The sequence below is a fragment of the Quercus suber genome, unplaced genomic scaffold, assembly GCF_002906115.3.
Source record: "Quercus suber isolate HL8 unplaced genomic scaffold, Cork oak 2.0 scaffold_433, whole genome shotgun sequence".
Taxonomy (NCBI): Eukaryota; Viridiplantae; Streptophyta; class Magnoliopsida; order Fagales; family Fagaceae; genus Quercus; species Quercus suber.
The window spans coordinates 521920-536095 of record NW_027069884.1 but is presented as its reverse complement, the minus strand read 5'-3'; the positions used below and the strand labels follow the sequence as shown (position 1 = coordinate 536095).

Below are 14176 nucleotides of genomic sequence, written 5' to 3'. Positions count from 1 at the left end.
CTCTCTCTCTCTCTCTCTCTCTCTCTCTCTCTCTCTCTCTCTCTCTCTCTCTCTCTCTCTCTCTCTCTCTCTCTATTATCATTTCAGACTTTCTCTCACTTTATTACTCTCATCTTATCAGTCTTTTTTTTTCCCCTCTTTGTAAATAGAAAGATATTGTAATACTTCATGTATTTGAGTGTGTGTGTGTGTATTTTTTTTATGTTGATATATTCAAATTATTTCTTTAGTAAATTTTATATAATTTAAGTTTCTTAGTGACCACCTTAAAATAAATTCCTAGAGCCGCCGCTGTTCTAGGAATACGATTAATATGTACTATGTAGGTTGATTGATCTTTTTATAGGCCGTGATAATGTCTGCATCACTTCTGAAATTTATCAACCTGAGTTGTCTTGCATAGGCTAGTAGTTTTTTTTTTTTTTTTGAGAAACATGCTACTTAATCATTTATCAATGGAGGCCAAATCAACCTGAACAACATACTGAATATCTAGTGGTACATCTTCCATCCAGACAGTTAAATTGGGCGAGTTAATTGCGCATCTTGCTAAAGCATGAGCTACATTATTTCCTTGGCGACAAACATGAGTAAAACTATGACTAACAAAAGAGGAAACTAAGCATCTAATGTCTTGAATCACATGCCCATGTAAAGCTAGGGATGGATCAGTGCTATTAAGTTCTCTATAGATGGTATCTGAATCACCTTCAATGATAACTTTTGTAAGGCCAATCTCTAGAGCCAACTTGACGACTTTCCTGGCTACCATTGCTTCCACTTGGGCCACAATTGTTAGGAGAGGGACCTACTGTGACAAAGAAGCCATGACCGCTCCTTTAGAGTTTCGGATGACTACTCCTATGCCAGCTTTTCCTTGTTCCGCAAAGATCGCGCCATCATAGTTCACCTTGTAAGCTTCTGACTCCGATGACTTTCATCTTGTATGATTCCTATGCTGGACTGTCCTTATTGCCAAATGGAGATTCTGGAACTCTGCCTTCCTTTCCTTTGACAGTGGGAGTATATGGTTTATAGGACACACAGCTTCCTAAAACCTGACTTGGTTCTTGCGGTTCCAAATGGCCTAGCCCGTGAAGGCTAGAAGTTCAGCATCCTTCTTTTTTGTAAAAGCTCTCTGGAAAATTTCTTTGACATTACATCCCTGCAAAGCCGAAAACCAGCTCCATTGTGGATCCGAGCTCTAAACCACCTGCAAGTTAGAACAATAGAAAATAGCATGTGCACAATCCTCATCACTCACTTTACAATTTTCACAAAAGGCAAACGTAGTGATCTTTCTGCGGAACAAATTTCTCTTTATTGGTAGAGCTTCCTTACATCCTCACCTCACAAAGTTTTTGACTTACTAGGCACCTCCATTCCCCATAGATTTCTCCAAAATTTCGAATCGTGAGCTGATCTTTGTACGGAAACAAAGCCGTCTTGCAAGAACTTGCAACCCGACTGTACTGAGTAATGGCCTGATAATGTAAAAGGCCAGACAATTGCATTAGGCTGACTGGTAGAACTTAGAGGGATGCTCATAATGATGTCAGCTTAAGCTTTCTTAAAAACATGGTCAATCACTTCAGTCTGCCACCTTCTATAGACCAGATTAATCAACACTTCAACACATGAATTTTCTTGACCAAATAGCACCAGAGTAGTAATTTTGGCCTTATGTTTTGTTGGAAGCCAACTTTCACCCTAGATTTTGATTTGTTTCCCATCACCTACTCTCCACAATGCTCCCTTAGCTATCACGTCTCGACCTATAAGAATACTTTTCCATGCATAAGAGGTGGAAGGAGAGTCTTTTGCCTCTAAAATCGCACCTCTAGGGAAAAATCTTGCTTTGAACACTCTATGGAAAAGAGAATTTTCATCATGGAGGAGTCACCATGCCAATTTAGCCAACATAGCCTCATTAAACATTTCGAGGTCCTTGAATCCATGCCCCCTTGATTTTTATGTTGACACAAATCATCCCACTTCACCCAATGGACTTTTCTTCTATCTCCCCTTTGACCCCACCAAAACTTCCGAATAAGAGTTTCTAATTCATAGCACAAAGTAACCGGGAGTTTAAAACAACTCATGGTATATGTGGGTATAGCATGAATGACGGATTTTATTAGCACTTCCCTTCCGACTTGTGATAATAATTTCCTTCTCAACCTTGTAGGCGCTTCCAAACTCTTTGCTTCAAGTGCTCAAAACTTACCCTCTTATTTCTCCCCACCATTGATGGCAACCCAAGATATTCTTCATAATTTTACAAAGTAGTCACTCCAAGATCATCCATGATTTTGTGTTGCATGTCAATGGGAGTAGACTTACTAAAGAAAAGAGTCGTTTTGTCTCTATTTAATTTTTGCCCTAAAACTCTTTCATAAGAGGATAGAATCTCCAACACTTTTTAACAATCATGTGATGTGGCCCTGCAAAAGAAGAGGCTATCGTCTACAAAAAATAAGGGTGTTAGTTTTGGATCATTACGACAAATAGATACCCCTTAAATATCTCCATTGCTGGCTGCCTTGTGGATCATTCTATGAAAACCTTCCGAGCACAACAAGAAAGGATAAGGTGATAATGGATCATCTTGACGAATCCCCCTACTTGGTTTTATGTTGCCACATGGCTCACCATTAACCAAGAGAGAATAAGTTACTAAAGTGACACATTCCATTATTAAAGCAACCCATCACTCTTGAAAGCCCATTTGCACCATGACATCTTTTAAAAAAGACCACTCAATATGATCATAAGCTTTGCTCATGTTTAGTTTGAGTGCCATATAACCAGACTTCCCAGAGTTATGGTTCTTCATGTAGTGCAAGGTCTCATAAGCTACTAGGATGTTGTCCGTGATGAGGTGACCTTTAATAAAGGCATTTTGGTGTTCGAAGATAATATAGGGCAGCACCTTCTTCAACTTGTTAGCAAGCACCTTAGAGAAGATTGTATATAGCACATTACAAAGACTACTTGGTCTAAATTCTTTCACCCTTTCCAAGTTTTTTATTTTGGGATCAATGTCACAAAAGTATGATTTAAAGGGCTGGGAAGGGAACTTGAATTCAAGAGATTCAAAATAGAACCACTTACATCACCTCTTACCAAATCCCAAAAATTTTGATAGAACAATGGAGGCATTCCATCCGGGCCTAGAGCTTTTAAAGGTGTCATTTGCTTCAAAGCATTGTCAATTCCCATGCTTGGAACTCCCTGGTTAGAATCTCATTCATTTCCTCGGTCACCACTCTAGGAATGGAGTCCACCTTAGCAGCCATCTCAATCGGATTGGATGAAGTGAAAAGCTGGTTGTAATAGTCCAAAAAAATGTCTGAAATCTCTTCCTTTGGGTGGCTTTACAGTGAAGAAAGAACATGTGTTTCGATCTCCGTTTTTTAAATATAAGGTCTGTGACCTTTGTCGCCACATCCTCTCCTCTTTTCCCATGAGAACATTTATCTTATTCTAAATTTGCACAAGCCGAATTGACCCCCCAGTCTGTAAGGCCAACTTCTCTACTTGAGCCAACTCTTTTCTCTTTTTTTCCAACTCTTTTCTGACATTCCTGAAGCATTTTTGGCACCATCAGGTAAGCTCCTTACCCAATTTTCTATCTTCCTTAGCACACATCAATTGTCACCTTCCTCATAGCTTGCTTGCCATACGCCTTCCACCATTTCCCCACACCCTTTGTTAGCCAGCCACATTTCCTCAAATCGAAATGGCTTTTTCTTTTGCTGAAACTCTAGACCAGCTTGTTCAATCCATAACAATTTATAATAAATGTCGTACTGTCTATGTGATGTACCCGAGTACCCGAAAAATTCGAAAACCATTCAGCCGTAGCTACTGCCCTGTCTAATCTCTCCAAAATGGAAACTCTGGTGCGGTAATGTTTGCTCCAAGTGAATGGGAAACCTTTGAAACCCAAATCCATAAAACCACACTCGTCTAACATTTCTCTAAAAAGTTGCATTTGAGCCTGAGTCGTATCTTCCACCTGACTTCTCTGATTGTTTGTCACCTCGTTGAAATCCCCGGCACATAACCAAGGTAATGAATTCTGCCCATGCAATTGACGTAAAAGATCCCAAGATTCATGTCGCTTGTGTGTTTAGGCTCGCCGTAGAGGCCAATAAAACGCCAAGCTAAAACCGAACTCTTGTTAATGATTGCGTCGATGTGGTTCAGTGAAGAAGATACTACCTCAACTTCAATGTAAGTGTCGTGGTAATAAAGTTTGGCTAAGAATTTGTGCCTGTGTAACTAAAAAATTCCTCTACATTTATCTTCACCTTAAGTTGTATATATATGATATCTTTTAAAATTAATTACTAATAATTTATCAATTGAGATTATAGATGCCATTATTTATTCATATATTATGTCATTATATGAGTAATATGAGTGTCTTGTGTGTATTATAACTTGCCCACCCTCCCTTAAAAGTTACCATGGCTTTTGAGTAGAGTTATGATGTGGCTCTGTGTTAGAACCCATTTCCCTCTCCCTTGTGTGTGTGTTTGTTTCTAAAAAAAAGGGTAATTGTCATATATTGCTTAAGAGAGTGTGTTGTGTGTAGTATAACTTGTCCACCCTCCCTTAAAAGATACCATGTTTTTATATGGAGTTGTGGTGTGTCTTTGTGTTAGAACCACTTTCCCTCTCCCTTGTATGTGTATTTGTTTCTCAAAAAAAAAAAAAATTATATATATAGAATAGAATACTTAATTAAATGTTTTTTTTTTTTTTGAGAAACTACTTAATTAAATGTTCATTCTCTTAACTTAATTAAATGTTATAGTTACAAATATCAACATCTATTTTATACTATTATATATAATATATATAGATCTCAAAGTGAGACTATGGTTTTTGAATAATGTGTGAATTAATGAAATATTTATGACAATAGTATTTCTTATATTCTATGCAAATTAATGGCCGATATCCTTTGATCCTTTTTTTTTTTTTTTTTTGACTTCTTCATTGCATAGCATTTTAATAAGGTGCGAATGCTTTGAGAGAAGAATAGGATTTATAGTCCTGTGATAATTGAAATCTACTATGACCCATTGTAATTTTCACATTTCAATGCTTCGTATTCTTTGTGCCTGTTGGATCTCTGGTTTATGGTAATCCCATTTTAATTGCTGTAGGGAGAAATGCAAAGTTGCAAAATAGCCCTGTCGCTACCGGATCAAGTTTTTCTCAAAAAAAAAGAAAAAAAAAAAAGAAAAAAAGCGCGCTACCAGATCAAGTAGAAGCATAAGGCATTATGGACATATGACATGCAGTATTATAATTTGTGGAGAGTAAAGTGTAATACTAAGGATAGATCACATTATCTTCGTTTATTTTTCATACTTACAAAATTTTAAAATGATTAAAGATCAACAGCAATGTCATCAATCAAATGTTTAAATTTAAGTTTTTGTAGTTAAAATAATGCATAAAAAATGAGTTTATGGATTAAATGGTAAATTACATCCGATTGGTATGAAATTTGGCATGCATGTTAAGAACATATAAAATATGTAATTCAATTGTTAAATTTTCAAAATATGAATCCAATAACAAGTTATTGGATAGTGTAACATTGCTTAAAGTTACATCAGATATAACTTGAACTCGACCCTATATATATAGAGAGAGAGAGAGACCAAAGTTGGAAGTTTAGGTCAGGTATTTTCCTTCAGATTCGAAATGAATTATTGGATTCGAGTCCAATTTTGTCAGGTTTATTGAGGCTCTGTTTGTTTAGACGAAAATTGATTCTTAAAAATATTTTTCGCATTTACGGGTGTAAAGTTGTGATTTACAACTATGTTTTTGTTGGCTTTAATTTCATGTCAAAATTTGATTATATTTTTTGTTAAATAATTTTCCTATATTTTTTATGGGATTTAATGTAAGGGATAAGTGTAAGAGTTTGGTAAAGATCTATGAAGAAGGTGAATTCACAACTAGCTCACAAGTGACAACCCGCAAAAGGCCACGTGAAAAGCACATGCTAAAATCTAAACAATCTCATGCTAGGCTGGATTTTGCGAGTCATTTCACAACTCAGGCCAAATCGCGAGTGACACACGAAACTTAATGCCCGAAACTTTTTAAGTGTTCTTTTTCTCATTTCTTTACCAACACTATATAAGCCCATATTACTCACGAAATTGTAAGGAGTTTTTTTCAAAAAACTTTTGAGAGAGAAAACTCTAGCTATACACTTAAGAGTTAGTGATTGTAAACCCACAATCATTTACACCATTTCTCTTAAGTTTTTCTCTACTCCGACCTCTCCAATTACACATCCTTCAGAGGTTTTTAACTCAAACACTTACCTCACTTAATCTGAGTATTGAGAGAAGTTTTGCTGTGTGTGGGAAGTATTAGAAGAAGCCATTGATTGGCGGATGCAATTTGGATAGCTAGTGAAGACATGGCTCTGTGAAGCTCGTTGATAACTGAAATTTAGAAGGTTTAAGTACATTGGGTAGATTAGGCTTGGAATGTCTTTTTGATATTCGTGTACTCCAACTTTATTCACTAGTGGATCCATTTCGGCTTAAAGGCTCGCAAAGAGGTTTTTCATCGAGTACTTTGGTTTCCTTTTTGATAACACATCTCGGTGTTATCTTGTATTTACAGCTCTCTTCCCTTACTTTTTAAGCTTTATTATTGTTGTTGTTTACTTGTGATTATGGCTTAGAGAGTAGTTCCAGTTATTACGTATCATTTAATCTTGTTCATCATTTAGATAAATTAGAGTAAAAGTAATTTAGTTGTAAGTTTAAAATTAAGGGTCTAAACAAATTATAGTGTTTTACACTATTTGAACTTTCAACGGGTGCTTGGGATAACTGAAATTGCTAGTCAATCTAAAAATAAGTTACAATTGATAGCAATCCAACCACCCACCCTTCACTAACATAGTTGGTCATTGCTGCCGGCTGCAAGTCATTAGTTACAATTTTTTCTATACTTCTCAATTTTTATTATATATGTGTTTGAGAAATAAGAAAATGTAAAAATATATATATATATTAAAAAAATATTTTATAGCATTTGAAGGAATGCAACCCAACACAAAAAAAATTATTTTTCATAATATATTCAGGAGCATAATCAAATAGTTGAAAGTATTTTCCAACCGTCTAAATAAAAGGAACCTTGCCAAATTCCTCGGAGTCTTTTTATTTTTTTATTATTTGTTTTTTGAGAATCAAGTTCCTCGGAATAGAAAACACTATGGTATTTGCTTTTGAGCTGGGTTCGAGACTCTCTCTACTAACCTTATCTTTTTCACCACCTACTTATTCCAAAAAAAAAAAACCCGTAAAAAAAGAAATTGTATTACTCAAAATAAAAAGACAATATTATGAGAAATAAGAAAATGTAAAAAATATATATATATATATATATTAAAAAAATATTTTATAGCATTTGAAGGAATGCAACCCAACACAAAAAAAATTATTTTTCATAATATATTCAGGAGCATAATCAAATAGTTGAAAGTATTTTCCAACCGTCTAAATAAAAGGAACCTTGCCAAATTCCTCGGAGTCTTTTTATTTTTTTATTATTTGTTTTTTGAGAATCAAGTTCCTCGGAATAGAAAACACTATGGTATTTGCTTTTGAGCTGGGTTCGAGACTCTCTCTACTAACCTTATCTTTTTCACCACCTACTTATTCCAAAAAAAAAAAACCCGTAAAAAAAGAAATTGTATTACTCAAAATAAATAGACAATATTATTAGAAGCCGACAAAATGCAATGATAGCTCAGTAGATTATGAATTACAGCATTGAGAGATTAAGTTGTATCCAGTCAATTTGCATGACATTCAGGCCTTAGGAACCAGGATAGTACTTGCAAGACATTAATTTCAATTTCACTGTTGGGTTGCTTTATGTACCCCACAATAAAAGCAACTTTCTTTTGGTGCAATGATAAAAGGCAAAAAATTAAAAATTAAAATTAAAATTGAGCTTTGAACTTGAAGAAGTGTGAATACAGATCTAAAAATGGCCACTATAGCCCAACCAAACAACCTCTGATATTTGTCCTAGGATACTTGGGCCTAAAACACATAACACATGGACCCAAACTCTATAATTTTAATTTAAATATTAATATATTTATTTATTTTTAAATATTATAGTATTATTTGTACTATATGTTTTTCTTTACCTTCTGATGCTGGTGATGAGCCCGGTAGCTACTGCAATTCTCAGAAAATGCCACACCGCTTATTCTCTTCAATCGAGGTGAAGCTCTCCTTGATCTTCCATAGAGCTCCAACATAACCAAATTTCACTACCCAATAATTCAGATCAGTGAGAAACACCCTCTTCACTTCACAGCCATACACTCTCTCTCTGTCTCTCTGTCTCTCTGCTTAATGCTTCATTTTAAAGCTGGAAACTTTTCTGTCACTCAAACGTGAAATTATGAATCACTTTCTCTCTCCCCTTTGCTAAAGATCCCATCTTTCTCAGTTCAAAAAACAGGTTGTTACTCTCTCTCCCTCTCTCTCTCTGAATATGTTGCTTTTTATGTTTTTGTTAAATTTAGTATAACTGCATAGAATTTCACATTCATTGTTGGGAATGGAATTTTAGTACTTGCATAAGGAAGATGGTAGTTGGGTTTGTTAAAGTTTGTTGTTTATGGTAATGAATAATGGTGATCTGGGTTTCTGACCCCTGGTCTTTTGTGATTTGGTGGTGTGGATTTTTGTGGTGATTCCCTTTCCTTTTTTAGCATTAGTCCCAGATCTGGGTTTAAATCTACCAAATTCGCAAATATAGGCCAAATTTTAGCTTTGTATTATTAATGTTCTTATTTGTTGTCAATAGCTCAGTACAGAAAATGTTTACTGTCTATAAGAGGTGTGTGTTTTCTCTTTCTAGCTCTTTTTTTTTCCCTTGTCAAGCTCACGGTCTTATTATTTTCTATACTCTGTAGTAGGTCTTTTGGGGACTAAGTCTTTGTTGTTACTATTGCTTTTCTTATTATTATTTGTAGTGTTTATGTAGTAAATTAATTGCCATAAAATTTGATCTGGGTTATTGAATCTTCTGGACAATGCTGGTAGCAACTTGGGCTTGGGTAATATTAATGTTAAAATTTTGATTATTTATTTCAGTTACTTGTTCTAGCCTTTGGCTACTTTGATTTAAACTACGATGGGGTCATGCTGATATGTTCATGGCATAAGCTATTATCACTAAGCTATGATATTGATCAAATTAGTAAAACTTGAGTTGAACGCAACCAGAAATTTTAATGCGTCTTCTGGTTGATGTGCACCCCAAAGAGTAATTGTATAGAATTGCAAAATTTTCTTGACAACTTTTCCCAAATGCCAATGGAGCATTGATGTTGTATTCTTCATCCTCTCTTTATATTTGCTTGTTGCCATTTCCATTTGTGTGGTTTTACTTGAATTTCATCATCATTTAGCTGTGTGTGGCCTCATCAATCTAATGCAGCTATGGTGTTAGATATCCCTTGTTATATGGGATTTTACTTGTCACCTTTTGCATTAGTTTTATCTACTGATATTGCAGAAACTGTCCTCATATGTGTCTTGTTTCTCATATAGTTGTCTCGCCTTTCAAGATTTTTATGGTTAAAAGTAAGGGGTGCAACAGCATGAATCTTTTTGCTGGACACTGAATTATTTCATTTGGATTTTTTTCGTGCTGAAAATATAAATTACAGCTGTTGCAAGGAGCATATGGTTTTCCCAGAAGTGAAGCTTTAAAATCCTATACAAATACTTGCTTGCATTAGTTTCTCTTTGTACTCCAAAAAAATGTTTTTGATTTGTTTTCTTTATTTGATTCAGGTGTCTGTCTGTTAGATATTGCATCACTGCCACCATGATCAAGCAATTTCTGAGCAAACTCCCTCGGAAATTGCCAAAAGCTGACCAAGTAGATTCTTTAGGGGGTGATTCTGGCAACATTAATGCCAATTTCAGCAATGGATTCCAATGTACAAATGTTGGTAGTGCTCTTTCAAGCAAATTGAATGTTGTGAAACGGGTGTCTTCAGCAGTTTTCCCCACAAGCATTGCAGCTGGAGTTGAGCCAGTGGAAGCACATCTATCCTTCAAAGATGTTTCAAATTCACAGAAGCCGAACCTGTTTGTCAGTAAGTTGAACCTCTGCTGCGAGGTTCATGATTATAGTGATTCAGAAAAGCAAGATCTTAAACGTCAAACCTTGATAGAGCTCGTGGATTTTGTTTCTTCTGGATCCGCAAAGTTCACTGAACCTGCAATTGCTGCAGTGTGTAAAATGTGTTCAGTTAACCTGTTCAGGGTTTTCCCTCCTAAATACCGTTCGAATTGTGGTGGGGGTGAAACAGAAGATGAAGAACCAATATTTGATCCCGCTTGGTCATATTTGCAAATTGTGTATGATCTACTCCTTCGGTTCATCAGTTATAGCTCTCTTGATGCAAAGGTGGCAAAAAAGTATATAGATCATTCTTTTATTGTGAGATTACTTGACCTCTTTGATTCTGAGGACCCAAGGGAAAGAGACTGTTTGAAAACAATTCTGCATAGAATATATGGGAAATTCATGGTACACAGGCCTTTTATTCGAAAGGCTGTTAGCAATATCATCTATCGATTTGTTTTCGAGACCGAGAGACATAATGGAATAGCTGAGCTGTTGGAGATTTTTGGGAGTGTAATTAGTGGGTTTGCATTGCCTTTGAAGGAGGAACACAAGATGTTCTTATGGAGGGCTCTGATTCCTCTACATAAACCAAAATCAGTAGGTATTTATCATCAACAATTAACCTATTGTGTTGTACAGTTTATAGATAAGGATCCAAAGTTGGCTGGCACTGTCATTAAGGGACTGTTAAAGTACTGGCCAATTACAAATAGCCAGAAGGAATTGATGTTTATAAGTGAGTTGGAAGAGGTTTTGGAAATGACTAGTATGGTTGAGTTCCAAAAGATCATGGTGCCACTGTTTCGGCGTATAGGTTGCTGCCTCAACAGCTCTCATTACCAGGTATTTTCTGTTATATTGCTGTTCTTAACTAACAGCATGCTTGTTGCATAACAAGTTTATTTTGATGTCTTGCATTTAGGGAAATATGCCTTTTGATATAGAATCCCATGCGGTGTTTCTTTGGTTTCATCACTTTGTTCTCTTGTTTTCAGCAAAACAGCCTTCAACTTGTTGCGGGAGGCTTAACATGATCTCTATTTTAATTTAGTTTTATTTAATTTTGGAGTCAATGGTATTTTTATTGCTCAATCGTATTTTAGTTTTGGCCCTAGTAGTTAATTGGGTTATTAGTATTTTGTTTTATTAGTCATTTTTTTTTTTTTTTTTTTTAATTCAGTAATTGGGATTTTTTTTTGGATAAGTTAATTCAATAATTGGTATTTCCCAAGTCATTGTGAATTGGGTTTCCTAAATCAATTAGAATTAGAGTATTCCTTTGTCAATTAGAATTAGGGTCTAGTCCTAGTAAATCTATATAAGCACACTGATGTACTATCCTATGGGGACTGACTCTTTTGATGATGAATAAAGTCTCTCTGGAAATTCTCTCAATGATCTGATGCTAATTTTGGCAAACCATAGGTGCTAACTCCTAGAGGTTCTCTTTTGCTTGGTACTAAATCTGAAAAGGCCTGAGCCTGGCCCCTAGGTTATTTATCATTTATTTTTTCCATCTCTTAATTTTCATGCTGCATTGTTTTGGTTTGTCCTGTGTCACAACTAGCGTCTTTTCTGGTTGTGTAGAAAATTATATCATGGCTTATATTTAGATGGTGATAACAAAGAATAAGTGCATTGTGTAAATACTAACATTTCACTTGCCATTATCATTATGGACACAGCAACCTGTGTTCTACTCAATGAGTATTATTTTAAGAAATTGTTCATTAGAAAGTGGGAAGTCTACGTATCTAAAAACAATATGAAGGCTATTTTTCTTCTTTCTTTGATAATTTTCAGGTGGCTGAACGCGCCCACTTGCTATGGAACAACGAGCACGTCCTTAATCTTATCTCACATAACAGGCAGGTGATTTTGCCTCTTGTCTTCTCATCTCTGGAGCGAAATGCTCAAAATCACTGGAATCAAGCTGTGCTCAACCTAACCCTAAACCTGAAGAGGATGTTCTGTGAGATGGATGAAGAGCTGGTAGTTGCGTGCCAACGTAAGTTGGAGGAGGAAGATTCAAGGTTACGTGTGGCAGCTGAGAAGCGGAGATTGACATGGGAACGCCTGGAAACTGCTGCTGGCCTCCAACCTTTAGCTGGTAATATTTTAGGTTCAGTAAAACCTGCCACATGCTCTGTTGCTTGCTAATGCTTGGATAACAGTATTTGGGAAACATATCAGAAACATTATCGTGGCAGCTTTTACTATAGTTCTGGATGTAGGTTCTTGAGTATCACTTAGTTTGGAATGTCAATAGGGTTTCTATCTGCACTTAGATGCTTTGTTGAAATTGTGTGGAGTGGTTATGCTGCTGCCTTGAAGGTTGTTTCGCGCACAAGAGGTCGGGGTTGGCGGGATTGCTTGCAATTGTGTGTATTGACCTCTCTGGTATCCTTGCACATGAGCTGTTTGTTTTTCCCTGTATTATTATATATTCTATCATATACCCTAAGAATTTACTAATCGTGCTTTCTTTCTTTCAAAAATTATATAGCAAGAATATTTTCAAGCCATCTGCTTTGATATGCCAAAGATGTATATAGTAATCCCATCTCTCTCTCAATAGTCATGGAATTTGCATGTTTTAAGTGTCAAGGCCCAATTAGCATGGAATTCAAGTTCTACTAAATAGCAAGATGATTTTTAAATAAATAATAATAAATAAGAAAATCAACAAGGAAAGTGGAATATTGGAGTGCTCATGTTGGCATGGAAGTCAAATCTACCCACCCAATGGTTTGCTTGCTTGGATTGGCCATTGTCATTGATATGACTTTTGGGGCAATTATTTTAGATATACATATGTGTGATGTAAATACTAGTATAAAGTTTAGGTTTATGGTGGTCTCTGATGCCGACTCTACTTTCTGCTATTTTATGCTGGAAACTGTTTGTCTCTTTGTTTTGCTTTTTGTGCAAGAAACTAGAAAGGTATTTCTTCTTTTTTTTTTTGAAAGGGAAAGGTATTTCTTCTTTACGAAGCAATCTCGGAAGATATTTCCTGTCCAGAAGATGCCACACTTTCATGTCAACTAATCCACATTATTTTCACCACAAAAATAGTAAACAAAAGTTGCACTGGGATTCTAGAGTGAAGGTTTTGTATATTTCTTATATTTGTCGTTGTCTGGTTTTTATTTTTGTCCACTAGCACTTGGAATTTTTTTTTTTTTTTCTGATACATTCATAAATCAGTATTAGTTTTGCATGTTCTAACCTTAGCTAAAAAGCAGTTGCAATGTCTCAAGCTTCACAATTAAGCAATGTAATTGATCTTTGACTTCATCAAATCTAACTAAAAGACTATTTTTCTTTAAAACGTATCTAAAAAAGGCATCAAGACATGGGTTCAAGATCGAGAATCAATTTATCAAAAAAAAAGAAGTTGCCTATCAATCATTTTTTTTTCTAAATATGATAAAAGTGTAAGTTTGTGTATAATTGTTGCAATTTTTTTATTTCCTAAAATTTGAATCTTCAGTTTGTTTTATGGAAATATTAACCATAGAGAATAAATTTTTTACTTAAAATAAAATTAAGATAGATTGTTCAATTTTTACGTTTGCATAAGAAATTGCATCTGTTTGATATAGTGAAAGTAAAGGCAACAGTAACAGTAACAGGAGCCGTGATAGACTTGACTTGCAGCTCAATTTAGACTATTTGGGAGATGGTGGGTCCCACAAAAGTGACATGGTCCCACCTGATAAGACCTACATTGCTCTTGTGTCATTCATTTACTTAACCAAATGATGATAGTGATAGCTGCATGACCCAACCTTTTCTTTTTTTTGGTTCAAAATTTCCAGGACATATAAAACGTCACTACTTTTCCTACGTGGCAGACTTAAACTATAGAGAAAATATGGTTGGTTTACGTGAAAGTGACATAGGGCTCATTATAATCTGTCGGCGTACTTTTACGATGAAAAGAGAAAGAAAG

At 35.4% G+C, this 14176-nt stretch overlaps 1 protein-coding gene across 1 annotated transcript; it reads left to right on the top strand.

Moving 5' to 3' along the window:
• The first annotated feature begins 8194 nt into the window (after positions 1–8194).
• LOC112027563 (serine/threonine protein phosphatase 2A 57 kDa regulatory subunit B' kappa isoform) lies at positions 8195–12696 on the top strand. Its single transcript, XM_024060212.2, has 3 exons — positions 8195–8535; positions 9879–11064; positions 12025–12696. Exons 2-3 carry the CDS (start codon positions 9913–9915, stop codon positions 12379–12381), a joined length of 1509 nt encoding a protein of 502 aa, XP_023915980.1. The 5' UTR covers positions 8195–8535; positions 9879–9912; the 3' UTR covers positions 12382–12696.
• The last annotated feature ends 1480 nt before the right edge of the window (positions 12697–14176 follow it).

Excerpts from the sequence above, each read along its gene's own strand:
- LOC112027563 (XM_024060212.2), top strand. The coding sequence starts at position 9,913 with ATGATCAAGCAATTTCTGAGCAAACTCCCTCGGAAATTGCCAAAAGCT. Across the intron at positions 11,065-12,024 it reads TCAACAGCTCTCATTACCAG|GTGGCTGAACGCGCCCACTT; the intron begins GTATTTTCTGTT and ends GATAATTTTCAG.